General features: G+C 39.1%; 1 protein-coding gene across 1 annotated transcript in view; it reads left to right on the top strand.

The window, feature by feature from the left end:
- PCNT (pericentrin) overlaps positions 1 to 15,756 on the top strand; it is a 155,192-nt gene that overhangs the window by 20,788 nt on the left and 118,648 nt on the right. Inside the window, exons 4-6 of the mRNA XM_006894042.1 lie at positions 2,121 to 2,128; positions 4,840 to 4,954; positions 11,404 to 11,555. Of these exons, the coding sequence (XP_006894104.1) occupies positions 2,121 to 2,128; positions 4,840 to 4,954; positions 11,404 to 11,555 (275 nt within the window). The remainder of the gene's footprint in view (positions 1 to 2,120; positions 2,129 to 4,839; positions 4,955 to 11,403; positions 11,556 to 15,756) is intronic.

Below are 15,756 nucleotides of genomic sequence, written 5' to 3'. Positions count from 1 at the left end.
TATGCATCTGAGAGCTGGACCGTGCATAAGGGTGACAGGGAAGAACTGATGCATTTGAGTTGTAGTGTTGAATAAGAGTGCTGACTGTCCCATGGATTGCCAAAAGAACAAACATATGTCTCGGAATAAGTGCAACCAGGGTGCTCCTTAGAGGCAAGGATGGTGACATTTCATCTCACGTACTTTGGACTTGTTGTTAGGAGTGGGGCATCATACTTGGAAAGGTCGAGAGTCAGTGACGGCTAGGAAGACCCTCCATAAGCTATATTGACACAGTGTCTGTGGCAATAAGCTCGCATGTGTTGGGGGTGATAAGGATGGAGCGGGATAGGACAGAATTCAGATCTGTTATTCATAGTGTCTCTGTGAGTCATGCTTCACTTGATAGACTTCACAACAACAAGATATAAAAGATGACCAAGACATCATCCATGAAGAAAGCAGAAGGTTTTGCAAAGGCAAAGAAGAGAGAACACACATGAATGGATGTCAGAAGACTCTTGGAAACTTGTAGTTGCATGAAAGCCAGAACAGAGGCGGGAAATGCTTAAGTAAGAAAACTGAACAGAAGATTCTGAAGTACTGCATAAAAATACAAAGGAAAGTGTTACAGTGAAATGTTTGAGGAGCTAGAGTTAGAAAACCAAAAAGGAGGAACCTGCTTGGCATTTCTCAAGTTGAAAGAACTGAAGAACAAATTCAAACCTCGAGTTTCAACACTGTAGGATTCTATAGGCAAAATCTTGAATGATGCAATAAGCATCAAAATAAGATAGAAAATACAGAGTTACTGTACTGAATTAATTTCAAGAGTAGCATATGATCAAAACCCAGTATTACTGAAGGAAGAAAGTTGCTCTAAAGGTATTGGGGGCGGGAAGGGCTCCAAGTATAGTTGGGATTCTAGTTGAGGTTCCTTGGGGAACAATTGCAACTTTGCACATGTTTACCAGTCTCTGTCAACAAATATGGAAGATGGCTAGATAGCTACCTGGCCAGCCAGCTAGAAGAGAGCCATATTCATTCCCATTCCAAAAAAAGGTGATTCAGTAGGATGTGGAATTATTGAACAATATCATTAATATTACCTGCAAATAAAATCTTAAAGAGTATTTAGAAACTTTTAAGATTATTATTAAACACTGGAAGAGTACAATAACAGGCCAGAAAATTCAAGCTGGATTAGAAGAAACCATAGAATAAGGAATATCATTGCTGTTGTCAGGTAGATCATGGCTGAAAAGAGAATGCCAAAAGACATTTACTGTGTTTCATTGATTTTGCAAAGGCATTTGACTGTATGGATCATATATATTATAGCTAACGTTGAGAAGAGTGGGAATCCCAGGACACTTTATTATGATCATGCAAAAAGTATACATAGAACAAAAAACAATTGTCCAAACAGAACATGAGAACATTGCATGATTTAAAATCAGAAAAGATACCATGGTTAGATTTTTTCTTACCTATTCAACTGAGCAGATCATTCCAGACACTGGACTGTATGAAGAGGAATGTGGCTTCAGGATTGGAGGAAGACTCCTCAACAACTCACATTATGTAGATAAGGCAGTCTTAGTTGCTGAAAGTAAAGAAGATTTGTAACACTTGCTGCAGAAAATCAAAGATCACAGCCTTCAATATGGATTAAATCTCAGCCTCAAGGAATCAAAAATCCTTACCTCTGGTAGATGGAGAAAAGGATTGAAGTTTACAGATGAAGCTGTACCTAATGCAAGTCATGATATTTTCATTTGCTTCTTAGACATCTTAAATTTGGGCAACGAATTAAGTAGAGTGAAAAGGAAACAGGTTTTTTTTTTCCTTAAGAAACAATATCTTTGAATTGTGGTGTTGGCAAATATTTTGAATACTCCATGAACTGCTGAAAAAAAAAAACAACAAATCTGCCTTGGTGGAATTGCAGCTAGGATGCTCCTTAGAAGATGGTGAAACTTTATGGCACTTACTTTGGGCATTTTTTTAGGAATGGCCAGTCTGTGGAAAAAAGTAAAAAAAAAAAAAAAAAGAGAAGACCATGCTGGGAAAGATTAAAGATCAGCAAAAGATTAAGAGAGATGCAAATCAAAACAACTATGAGAATCATCTCACCCCAGTCAGAATTGTAAAATTTAACAGAACAGCAAGCAACAAATGCTGTGAGGTTGTGGAGAAACTGGAACCCTTATTCACTGTTGGTGGGAGTGTAAAATGATGGACCCACTGTGGAAGGTGGTATGGTGCTTACTCATAAAGTTGCAAATAGAGATACCATTTTACCCAGCAATTCCACTACTGGGAATATATGCCAAAGAGACCATAACTGACATCCAAGCAGGTATATACACACCCATGTTTATTGTGTCTTTGTTCACAATAGCAAGGCGTTGGACAGAGAAGCTGTGGTATATTCACACAATGGAATACTATGCTGCCTTGAAAAACAAGGAACTCATGCAATATTATTCAAAGTGGGTGACCCTTGAGGACATTATGCTGAGTGAAGTATCTCAGTCACAAAAGGACAAATACTGCATGGTGCCACTGTTGTAAAGCAGTACTGACGTTGGGGTTGGGAGGAGACTGAGAAGGATGGGTTAAATAATGTATACTGCATTGAAACAGATGAGGGAGAAAACTGTTTAAGAGGGAAAATTATTAGGTATTTTTGTCATGACAGGGTTCTAGAGCGAAGACTTTATAGTGGAGTGCACATGGGGGGAGGGATTGTAAAACAAAGAATTTTTCTTTTACTTTTCCAAGAGGTAGTGTACTAGGGGTGAGGGTTGGGAGGGGAGAAAAGTGCAACAATGAAAGAATGGAAATGCAAAAAAAAAAATCTTGGCAATAGCTTTCAGTTTAATAAAGTAACTTTTGAAACTTTAAAAAAAAAAAAGGTCAGCAAAAGAGATGGATTGATACGGTGACTGTACCAGTGGGCTTGTAGGAGACTGTCATTTGCACAGGCAAGGGGAAGGTTTTGATCTGTTCTTAGGGGCTCTGAGAGTGGTAGTTGACTTGATGGCATCTGCAAGCAGCAACGGCAGTAATGGGGATGTTGAAGAAACTTCCTGAAGTAGCTATTTGGCCAATCTGAAAGTTAAGAGAAAAACACAAGTTTTTAAAGATGATATCTGGACTTGTCCAGCTTAAAATGCAGGGAAGCAGCTAATGTTATATACGCTGGCTTCAAAAACTTAAAGTAGAACTTAGCATGTCTCAGTGTGATTGATGTTAACTATTTTCATCACTTATTTTTGTCAAATATATCAGGAGAGCGCTGTTTACAAGGAAGCAACTATGAGAAGTTCAAATAAAGGTGAATTATGAGAACAGAGCTTTTTAGCATACTGCCAATATATGTCAATTAATGTTAATTCCCAACAATAGGGCTTAAAAGATCTCCACATCTATTCTTTCCCTTCCAGTAGCTCTTTATTGCTTAGTAGAGGGATAGGATTAGGGCACTTTACCCCAAAATATGGAGCTCTTCTCTTATTTCTAGAGCTCTAAGAAAATGAATTATGACTGTTTGAGCAATGGAAATGCATATTTAGGGGGAGAAGGTTCTTTATCATTCTATAAATGCTACCTCTAGTGATTTTTAAGTAAACTTTTCCCATTAATATAATTTCATTAATTTAGACTAACCTTTTTAAAAAATTTTAATTTATTAATTTTAATCAACATTGACAGAGATTTTGAGTCTCCATTCATTCATTGTTGCCCTTTTCTCCCTGCCTCCCCCCCCCCCCCCCAGTTCGTTTCTCTCTCCAAAAAGCAAAAGAAAAATTCTTTCATTGGTACACAATTCCCCCTGGGCCCCCACCCACCGCCCCAAGTACACTCCACTATGCAACCTCAATTCTGGACTTTTGTGATAACCATAACACCCTATCATATATTGCCTTTAAATTGTTCTTTCCCTCATCTGTTTCAATGCAGTATACATAATTTATCCAGTTTTTCTGTCTTACCCCAACCCCAATGTCAGTCCCATTCTACAACAGTGGCACCATGCAATATTTGTCCTTTTGTGACTGGGATATTTCACTCAGCATAATGTCCTCCAGGGTCACCAATTTTGAATAATATTGCATTAATTCCTTGTTTTTCAAGGCAGCATAGTATTCCATTGTGTGAACATACCACAGCTTCTCTATCCATTGCGTTGTTTCCAACTCCTTGGCTATTGTGAACAAAGCTGCGATAAACTAACCTTTTAAAAAATATTTTTAAAAATTTACTTAAGAAGGAAGCATGGGGAGCGCTAATGGCCTAGTGGCAAGAAGCTGCACAGCAATCCTGAAGGTGCATGGTTCAAAATCCTGCAGATGCTCTGCTGGAGAAGGAGGAACAATCTTCTGTGGAGAAGGAGGAGCAATCTCCTTTGTCAGTGGGATACAAGTGGACAATACACTACAAGGAAAAAAAAGAAAAAGGAAACTTGTTGATCTTTTGAATGTAGAGGAACCTATGTTTCTAAATTATCTTGGATTTTCATGTGTATGATGGTGGTGAATTTCTTTGAGCTAGCATTCCCTACTGTCTAAATTACAGTTCAGGAAAGGCAGCAAGCTGCTCTTTATGGCACCGGGTTTTCCTCAGTGTGTATTCCTTCTTCCTCTTTGTGTTGTCTGACACATGTGCAGGAGATGAACCCACTTGAGTGCATGTTTGCTGTGAGTGATGGTCTCAATGTAATTGTTACTTTTGGTGCATTGAGGGACATAATATATATTGGCTGATGAGTTTACATTCTAAAGAGAAGCCTAAGAAATGGAAAAGCATAATTTCTAACAAAAAGTGTTGTTTTTCCAAATACTTTGGACAGAGTGAAAGTGAAAAGAAAGTGACTTTACATGAAAATGAGCAAGCACAGCCTCCTTCCCAAAAAGAGGAAGTGTCCCTGTCTCTGCAGCTCCAGGAGAAAGAGCATCACATTCAGCAGGTATGTGCAGATGTGCTGCTTCTTCATTGATTTTGACGATATGGATGTGTCTTACACTATTTCTAGAGATAGTCCCAAGATGCCTCAGAGTTGTAAGTATGATAAGTCTCTGCCAAAGATGTAGTAGTCCAGCGACCTTTTCCTCTGACTTCCTCTTGCATGTTCACTGGATTCAGACTGAGCATAAAATAATTGTGAGTGGGTTTTAGGTACCGTGCTGTCAGCACATGTAACATTTTTCCTTTTCTTTAACTTGGCCATTTCTGTTGCACACATGCCTCAGTTACGCTGAAAGCCTGTAGAGAGGGTTTGCAGCTACTGAGTGGCAGAGGTAGATATGTCTGGCGTTAAACATTGCACCTGAGTGTGGCTGAACTAATATGATAGGTTATGAAACTTACAGTTCCAGTGGTCAAGGAAGTGTGTGTTTATAGCAGTCAGTACTTACCACCGTCTCTTAATTGGGATCCAAGGGGCACATGCAAGAAGGAAAATGAAAGGAAGCTGCGAAGTGAATAGGATAAATGTCAGGACTGAAGGAAATACCAGCCTACTCTAACGTGATTGCGATCTCGTGAAGGAGAGGATCCTATCATGGTGTTATGTGAACTTTTTCTTCAAAGTACCTATGTTTCTGATAGAGATAATATATAAAATCCTGAAGAGCTTCTTAGTCTTTAAAATCACATAGTAAATGTAACAAGTCATGGACAAAATAAAGTTAGAAGTACACTATTCAAAGGGTGGCTTGGTGGCCTAATTTATAATGAGTTACCCTCTTGACCCCAAGACTCACAGTCTGTTTGATGGTTCAGATCCTTCAAAAAGAAGTGGGCAGTCTCCTCACTTTATGATTTACAACCTCAGAAGCCTGGGAGAGAAACTGTGAGTTGGAACTGACTTGATGGCAGTGAGTTTTCATTTTTGGAGTTTGACTCCATTTGAAAAACTTGCAGCTTTGCCATACAAGTCTCAGTAAAAATAATAAGCACTGTTATGGCAGTAATAGCATAGTTAAAACTAAATACTAAATTTCCAATTTCTGAAAGAAATGTTGGTTTTTAAATGGAATTATGATCCTTTAACTGTGAACCATAACAAATTATGGCTAACACTGAAAAGAATAGAAATCCCAGAATACTTAATTGTGCTAATGTGAAACCTGTATCTAGACCAAGAGGCTGTTGTGTGAACAGAGCAAGGGAACACTGCATGATTTAACAATAAGAAGAGTGTGCATTCAAATCAAAACAACTATGAGATATCATCTGACCCCAGTAAGAAGAGCAAAATTTAACCGAACAGCAAACAACAAATGCTGGCGAGGTTGTGGAAAAACTGGAACCCTTATTCACTGTTGGTGGGAGTGTAAAATGGTGCAACCACTATGGAAGGCAGTATGGTGCTTTCTCAAAAAGTTGTAAATAGAAATAGCATTTTACCCAGCAATTCCACTACTGGGAATATACCCTAAAGAAACTATAACTGCCACCCAAGCAGATATATGCACACCTGTGTTTATTGCAGCTTTGTCCACAAAAGCAAAGGGCTGGAAACAACCCAAGTGCCCATCAACAAATGAATGGATAGAGAAGCTGTGGTATATTCACACAATGGAATACCATGATGCATTAAAAAATAAGGAACTCATGAAATATTATGGAGAATGGATGACCCTGGAGGACATTATGCGGAGTGAAATATCTCAATCACAAAAGGACAACTGCTAAGCGCCACTGTTGTAAAGCAGAGTGACATCGGAGTTGGGGGAAAACTAAGGATAAATAATGTATACATTATTTATGTAATTATTAATGTATGCATTGAAACAGATGAGGGAGAGAACTGTTTAGGAGGATTATATGACTATATATTTTTTTTATTAAATTTTATTAGTTTTAATGAACATTTACAGAGATTTTGGGTTTTCATTCATTCATTGTTGCACTGTTTTCTCCACCCTCATCCCCAGTTCATTCTTCTTCCCCCCCATGTCTGTTTTAATTGTCCAATTGCCACAGTGCTTGTCAAAGCCAGTTCTGATTAATCTCCTTTGTCAGTGTGTCCCTTGCCATTCCCTATCACTCCTCCCTGAGAGAGACTTCACCCTGATTCATAAGGAAAAGGGGATGGTATATTCTCTTAGCTACTTCCTGCTGAAAAGGGACGCTGTGGGTTTCAGGGTGAATGTCTTCTCTCACTACTCCAAAGGGCCCCCTTGGCAGTAGGAAACACATAGCCTATTATGGAGATTGATTTTGGAATTTAGATGCACTGTTATCAGTTGTGCTTAGCCGTACATGTTCATATCCTTGAAGATGTATCATGGAAGTGTTGCAGCCTAGAAGATACAAATTTAACTAACAAGTTAAAAGTGCATGAGTCAAAAATTGAAAAGCAATAATACTCTGAGTAGAGGTTCTAATAGTGGCACAAATCAAGTTACAGAGGTAAGGTGGTTCCGTTGCCATCCTTACTCTAACTTCATTCTTTTTTTTTAACTTAAATTTGTTATTCATTTCAGTGAAAATGTACAGAGGCTTTGGATTTCCATTCATTCATTGTTGTAGATTTGTCCCCTCCCAAGGCTCCCCCCCACCAGACATTACCCTCTTGGAAAAGTAAAAGAAAAGATTCTTTCATTATTTTACAAACCCTCCCCCAAGTCCACTCCACCATGTAGCCATCGCTCTAGACTCCTGTCATGACCGAAATACCTAATCACATATCTCTTTTAAACATGACTATGTATTATTGTCATTACAAGTGTCCAGAATGAAAGCTGAATAGTGGAGTGGACGGGGTTGGGCGGGGATTGTATAGCAAAGAAATACTTTTTTTTTCCACTTTTCAAAGAAGAAAGCGAACTGGGGGCAGGGGTAAGCAGGAAAGAAATTGTGCAACTATGAATGAATGGAAATCCAAAGTCTCTTTAAACTTTAAAATAAATTCTTTTTAAAAAGAGGGGGGGAAAAGAAAGGTATGCTTCAGGGTTATATCTTTTCACTGTATTTGTTCAATCTGTATGTTGAGCAAATTGAGAAACTGGATTCTGTGAAGAAAAATGTGACATCAGTATCGGAGTGAGACTCTTCAATAACCTTCAATATGCAAATGACACCAACCTTGCTTGCTGAAAGTGAGGAGGACTTGAAACACTTGCCACAGATCAAACACTGCAGCCTTTAATATGAATTGCATCTCAGTGTCAAGAAAACAGATATCCTGGTGGCCTGGTGGCAAGAAGTTGCACTGCAACCCCAGAGGTGCAAGTTCGAATCCACCAGATGCTCTGCTGGAGGAGGGAAAAATCTCCTGTGCCAGTGAGATCCAATTTGACGGTTCACGCACACAAAATAATAAAATAAAATAAATTAAAAAACAAAACAAAACAGACATTCTCACCGCTAGAGCAGTGGGCAACCAATCATGATATATAGATAAAAAGATTGATGTTGTCATTGATTTTATTTCAGTTGCCTCCACAATTAATACTGATGGTAACAGCAATTAGGAATCAAAAGGCATGTTGCATTGAGGAAATCTACTGCCAGAGACCTTTCCAAAAGTCCAAAGAGCAAAGATGTTGCTTTAAAGATTAAGGTGCACCTGACCCAGGCTATAGTATTTTCATTTGCTTCCTATGCATCTGAAACTTGGCCAATGAATAAAGATTATGGAAGAATTGATGTCTTTGAAATGTGGTATTGTTGAAGAATATTGAATATCCCATTGACTGCCAAAAGAAAAAGAAATCTGTCTGGATGGAAGTGCAACCATAGTACTCCTTAGACACAAGGCTGATGAAACTTTGTCTGACTTTGGGCATATTTTCAGAAGGAGCCAGTCCTTGGAAACAGACATCATTCTTGAAACAATCATGGTTAGAAAGAGAGGAAGACTCTCGACGATTGATGCAATGACTATGACTACCATAGCAGACTTGAGCATGACAGAGATCATGACGGTGGTGCAGGATGGGGAAAGGTTCAATTCTGTTGTTGATAGGGTTATTAGGAGTTGTAGTTGACTTAAGGGTACCTAATAAAAACAACAACATGATACCTTACTGGAGGGAGAAAAATGAGGGAGTGATTCTTTAAGAACAAATTGCATGAAGTATGGGGTAAGTACCATGGCTTACGCTTGGGTTAAAGATGAACTCGCTCTGATACCCTTCCTGAGTAGGTAGCTCTGTTATTTTTCACTGAATTGAAATTGCAGGTTGATTGTTATACTATAGAAATCCAACTGACTTATGTTTTGGCCTTAAGGAGAATGCTGCTGTCAGCTCTGTCTACCTTAGGAAATACTAACATTTTGGCCCATACTATAGTATTTTTGCTTACTATTTTTAATTTATTATTTATTTCTTCTTGTTTTCTTTGAGTTTAGTCTGTTCTCTTAAAACATTTTTATTATTTTACATTGTTCTCGTAACATTGAATGGTTATGTGTATTCATTTAATGGTTTAAATTTCCCTCTAAATAATGCTTTGGATGGCGTTCACATTTTCCTTAATCTTTTATGCCTTATGTGCTTTGAAAGTATGTTTTAAAGTTTTAAATACCTTTATTAGTTTCTTACTCTCTGATTATGGCCAGAAAATGGGTGCTGATACTGAGTTTTTGAAATTTCCTCATCAGTGTTCCTAAGAGATTTTATATGTATGCGTAAAACAGTAGAGCTTTGTGTGGTGTTCAATATGCTTATTTATCTGTGCATACTCATTCACACTTGTTAATGTGTTTCTCATTTCTTGGATATTTTAAATCTACTTGCTTCTGTTTCTGGGGCAATACTTAAGATCTAGCACCGTAGCATTTTTGTTAGGTGCCTTTGAGTTGTGACTGACTCATAGCTGACCCTCCAGCAGGTTTTCCAAGGCTATAAATTACGCGGGAGAGATTGCCTATCTTTCTCCTGCAGAGCTGCTGGTGAATTTGAACCATGTGCTTTATGGTGGGCAGTGCAGTTCCTTTCCACGAAGCTACTAAAGCTCCCTCTGCACTACAGCATTGTTGTTGTTGTTGTTAAGTACCGTGGAGTCACAGGCCACTCATAGTGACCCTATGAAGGAGAGTCCTCAATGCTTGGGTGTCTTTCATCCTCTCTCCAGGTTGATAGGGTTTCCAGAGGCAAGCTAATATGGAAGTGGATGCCACTCCTGCTTCCAAGCTTGTTTTAATCGGGGAGCTCCACCCCACTCTCTGTCTGCTTTGGGTAACCAGCCATTAATGCATATGACACATCAGTGTCGCAGTGTTCAGCAACCACAAGTGACCACGATACAGCAACTTGTACACCAGGGCTAGACGACCTAGAGAAATGTCTGAACAAAAACTATGAAAGACAGGCCTGAGGGCCACAGATTAAAAGTCACCCACCTTTGGCTTGGTAGCATCGCTTTCTGTCCACTGGGCCAGCTGATCTCTCCTATGTTGATGTTATTGTTGTTAAGTGCCTTTGAGTTGCAGGTGACTCATAGTGACCCTATGCACTATAGCATTAGATGTGTCAATTTATCTTTGTAGCTGTTAGTTTTTTGTTTTGTTTTCATTGATTGAAGTATCTTTTTGATACAGTCCCCTTTATGGTTATCATAGTCTTCTGGATTCCCCCCCTCCCCCCCATATTCTTCTGTTGAGTTAAACCTATTTTCATTATACCCTGATAATCTTTGAATTATTATCCTTCCTGAATCTTTGAATACAGAGAAGTTCATTCTAGTGTAATGTCATCTAAACATACTGTATCTTCTCCATTGTTTAGTCCATCAGTTTTGGTCCACATGTTTTTGGATTCCTCCTCATTGATGAAGGACTACAGGCTTCTAGCCTGACTACAGGTAGCACTCCCCGCATAGCAGCAGTCATGCGTGGGAGGGGCATCTTCACAAGTACATGTGTAGTAATAGTCACTTGTGCTTCCGTTTCTCTCTCATCTTCTATAAAGACAAATCTTATGTTCATGTCGTGCAACCCATTCAAAGAAATCTCTGCCACTAGTGAATAGATTAAGGAGAGAGAGATTAAGGAGAGGAGGGCTGAGATTGCTGTTTTGCTTGGAAAACATGCATGATTATTCTTTAGTTATATATTACCACTGCTAGGGCTAATGACTGCTCTGCTGTGTGAGCTTAGGGAGCCTGTAGTAGCTGGTGACTTGAGGGTAGCTAGTACCACCTTCCTGCTAATACACACTATGAAGACACTGAAGGGGCTGGCTCATTTTTGTTTTCGAAGAGAAATATATGAAAATACTGAGTTTTCTTAGGAAGTAGGGAGTACTGCAGGAAAAGACTATATTAATAATTTTCACTTTTATCACTGCCTTATCAGTCTTATGCCAGATTTTTTGTTAAAAGTAACCATGAAAGTTTGTACAGCAAATAATTTAAATTATTTTAACTGAAACTAAAGTGAAGGATTTTTTCCCCCTCCAACAGCTAAAAGAGCAAATTACAGTCTTAAGTAAGGAAGTTGAAGAATGTCATTTGGACCTGGAGAGACTACATCAGACACGTGAACGGGAAAATCAGGAAGGCACAAATCTCATATCTATGCTGAAGTCAGATGTAGATTCATCTCACAATGAAAGGTAAGTGTCTCTGCGCCTTGCCTCCGGTCTTGCCATCGCTGCCACCACGACTAGGCTGTCTCCCACTGTCTGCTGGATGGTGCAGATGCAGTTTTGGCTTTTCTACTGCACTCATTCCTGGGCCCTTTATTACATTTTATCATCTGAGAACATGTTGGAATCTGGAGGGCAGAGATCCTGTGCCCATGTTCTTCTTTGTCTTTAAAGAACTATTTAAAACATAGGAAAAACTACTGGATAATGTAACCAAGCTCTGATTGCATAGTCCATAGACAGTTCAGGCAGAATTTAGAAGAGGCCATGGCACCAGGGATATCACAAAGAATCCCAGAAGACTGTGCTTTGTTGACTATGCAAAGGTGTTTAATTAACTGTGTGGACAATAACAAGTTGTGACTAACATTGAGAAGAATGAGAGTCCTAGAGCACTTAATTTTGCTCATGTGAAACCTGTACCTGGACCAGAAGGCTATTTGTGTGAACAGAGCAGGAAAACACTGCATGATTTAAAATTTAGAAGGGAATATGTTAGAGTTATATTCTCTTTCCATACCTTTTCAATCTGTATGCTGAGCAAATTATCTGAGAAGTTGGACTCTATGAAGAGGAATGTGGCATCAGGATTGGAGGAAGACTCTTCAATAACCAGTATTATGTAGGTGACACAACCTTGCTTACTGAAAGTGAGGAGAGCTTGAAGCACTTGTTGCTGAAGATCAGGAGGGAATTCAGCCTTCGGTATAGATTACATCTAAATGTCAGGAAAATGAAGATTCTTACCACTGGAACAGTAGGCAGCATCATGATGGGTGGAGAGGAGATTGAAACTGTCAACAGTTTCATCTTACTTGGTTCCGCAATTAGCACCCTTAGTACCAGCAGTCAGGTAATTAGATGTGTTGTACTGCGAAGTGTGCAATTAGGAACCTTTCCAAATTATTGAGGAGTAATGATGCTTGAGGACTAAGGTTCGTCCGATTCAGGCCATGCTTTTTCCAATCACTTGCTATGCATTAGAGAGCTGGATAGTGAATAGGAATATCAGAAGAATAATTCATGCCTTTGAGCTGTGGTGTTGGGAGAATAGCATTGAACATCCATGGACGGACCAAAGAACAAACAAAAATGTCTTGGAGAGGATGCAGCTGGAATGCCCTTTGGAGTCAAGGATGTTGAGGCTTTGCCTCACATATGTTGGACGTGTTGCCTGGAGGGGCTGTTCCTTGGAGAGGGACATGATGCTAGGAAGGGTGGAGGGTCAGCGAAGGAGAGGAAGACCCTTGACTAGGTGGACTGACATGGTGACTACTGCACTGGGCTTCTTGTGTTTCATGAGGTGTAAGGATGGCCCAGGATAATATAGGGTTCAGATCCACTGTTCATAGGGTCACTATGAGTTGTACTTGACTCAAGAAAAACTAATAACAACAACAATTCTAATTATATATAGAAATCTTATTTTTGTCCAGCTCTGTTCACTTTTCTCTTTTTATGATATTGTTAAGTTAAAAAAAAAAAGATCTATTAATTCTAACCTCTTAAAGTTAACAGTTTGAATCCGCTGGCCACTTTGAGGGAAAAAGGTGGTCAGTCTCCTCTTATGAATAGCCTTGGAAACCTGAGGGATAGTTATTGTGAGTTGGAAACTACTTGATCGCAGTGTGTTCTTTAGTAATATTTCTACGAACCCAGCAATATAGTGTTGTCATTATTACTTTGCTATCTGTAATTATTAGCTCCTACTTAACATCTTTGTGCTATTATTGGTTAAGTATATTTTACAATACTGTATTTCAATCATGAGTTCTGGTGGCTTAATGGTAAGAAATTGTGCTGCTAACGCAAAAGCGTGTGGTTCAAATCCACCAGCTACTACTCCACAGGAGAAAGATAGCTGACCCCCAGTGGGTTTTCAAAGATAGCAGTGGGCCGGCTCCAGCTCAGTAGTACACAACAGCAACATATTCCTATATGTTCATAAATTGTGGATAATGTTGCAAACAATAGGAATTCCAGATCACTTAATTATGCTAATGAGGAACTTTTAAATATGCAATAACAAAGTAACAATAGTTTGAACAGTTTGTATAGTTGTTAGTTGCCATCAGGTTGAGTATGACTCATAGTAACCCTGTGAACAACACCTCTGAACTTTGTCCAATCCTATACCATCCTCACTATCTTTGATGTACTTGAGTCCAGTATTTTAGTTAGTATCAATCCAACTCCCTTCTTCTTCTCTTTTTCTGACCCTCCAGTTTTCCAAAGCCGATGTCCTCTTTCGAGGACTGGCATCTCCGAAAAACATGTCTAAAGAGTACTAGACAAAGCTTCACCATCCTCACCTTTCAGGAGCACCCTGGTTGTACTTTCTCCAAAACATACTTGTTTATTCTCTTGGCTACTAGTAGGATAATTCAGTACTGTACCTCAACATCACGATTCACACATTGAGTCTTCTTTTAAAGATGCATGAAAAGACCATGGCTTGAATCAAGTACATCTTGGGTTTTAACATCAGCGAACTTTCCCAGGGCAATATGTCTCTTGATCTTTTGACTACTGGTATCGAGGTTTTGGTTGTAGATCCAAGCAAGTTAAAATCATTAGAAGCTTCATATTTTCTCTGTCATGATGTTGCCTATTGGCCCAGTGGTGAGGATTTTTGTCTTCTTGATTTTGAGATGCAGTCCTTATCGAAGGCTGCAGCAATATTATGTCATCTGTATTATGCAGATTGTTGATGAGTCTTCCTTCAATGCTGATGCCACATTTCTCTTCATAAAAAGTTCACCCTCTCAGATTTTTTGCTCACTGTGTAGATTGGATAAATATGGAGAAAGGATACAGCCCTGATATACCTGTCTTGATTTTAAGCCATGCAGAGTTCTCTGTTTTCACAGCTGCCTCTTAGTCAAGGTATAGACTTCACATGAGCACAATTTCATGTTCTAGGATTCCCATTTTTCTAAATATTAGCCATAATTTGTTATGATCCAGAAAGACGTGCATTGAGGTTTTGTTCTTTCAGCATATCTCTTCAGTCTGTACATTGAACCAATCTGAGAAGCTAGATTTTATGAAGGATGTAGCATCAAAATTAAAGCAAAACTCATTAACCTGTAGTATATATATAACACAACCTTGTTTGCAGAAAACAAAGAAGACTGTAACCTTCAATATGGATTACTCCTTAACAGGGTGTTGAGATGAATGGGAAAGGGAGCCCACTTCAACACTTTACTGGTGGTCTTGAGTTGAAGCTGTATGCCTTCTTGTTCAGTTTGAAGATATTTTCATGACACTTTCTGCCCTCTAGACTGCAAAGTATTTGCATTCATGAGTCCAGTGGGAGTGGCCGGCTGAACTCTGAGGCTTCATCCTCCTTCACTTCCTTAACTGGCAGTTATTTTTCCCTGTTGTCTCTGGAACTGGGCTCAGGATTCAGGTTCTGGAATAAGACTCAGTGTTCAGGTTACCTATAGGAAAGGGAGCAAACCTAGAGAGAAAAACTTGTGAGTTACAAAGAAAAGGGCTTTGGAAGTGTTAGTTTACAGGTGTACTGGAGGAGGAGATGGAGGAAAGTGGGTGACTCTCCCCAGTGGCTGGATGCCCTCTGCCTCCCCCAACCCCACCAAGCTCTTCTGAGGTCTGGATTTTGCCCCTCACCACCCTGCTAGTACGACTGAAACAGAACCAGCACTTCTGGTTCTAGTGCCACCATTATTGCCACTTGTCCTTTCCTCCAAGAGGTCTAATTGTAACTTGAAGTAGATATTATTACTTTCCCCTTCCACAAAAGGAGAAGGGGCTTCAAGGGTGGTTAATAGACTTGCTCAAGGTTGAAAAATAATAAAGGCAGTAAAACTAAAGTGGTCTGAAGGCCAATTCTGAGGCAGCAAGTTCCACACGTTGCTTGGGTCGACCATATTTTGTCTTCCTCTGTAAGCAAAATCTTCCTGAAGATTATTTCTTTTATTTTTTTTTTTTAGATTATTTCTTTTAAAACTTGTTTGAAAAGTTCTTCTACATTTTATATAAAAAGTTTTTATTAAGTGAACCAGTATTAAAAGTATAAAAATAATCTAGGATATCATCCATGAAGAAAGCAAAAGATCATTACTAAAACAGGAGGAAAACACCCTCAAAATGGATGCTAGAAGAGATTCTGAAGATTGCACTGGGATGTCAAGAAGCCAAA

The sequence above is a fragment of the Elephantulus edwardii genome, unplaced genomic scaffold, assembly GCF_000299155.1.
Source record: "Elephantulus edwardii isolate Elephantulus edwardi_28Jun2011 unplaced genomic scaffold, EleEdw1.0 scaffold00133, whole genome shotgun sequence".
Lineage (NCBI taxonomy): Eukaryota > Metazoa > Chordata > Mammalia > Macroscelidea > Macroscelididae > Elephantulus > Elephantulus edwardii.
The sequence above is the reverse complement of the archived record's forward strand: the minus strand, read 5'-3'. Positions and strand labels throughout refer to the sequence as shown.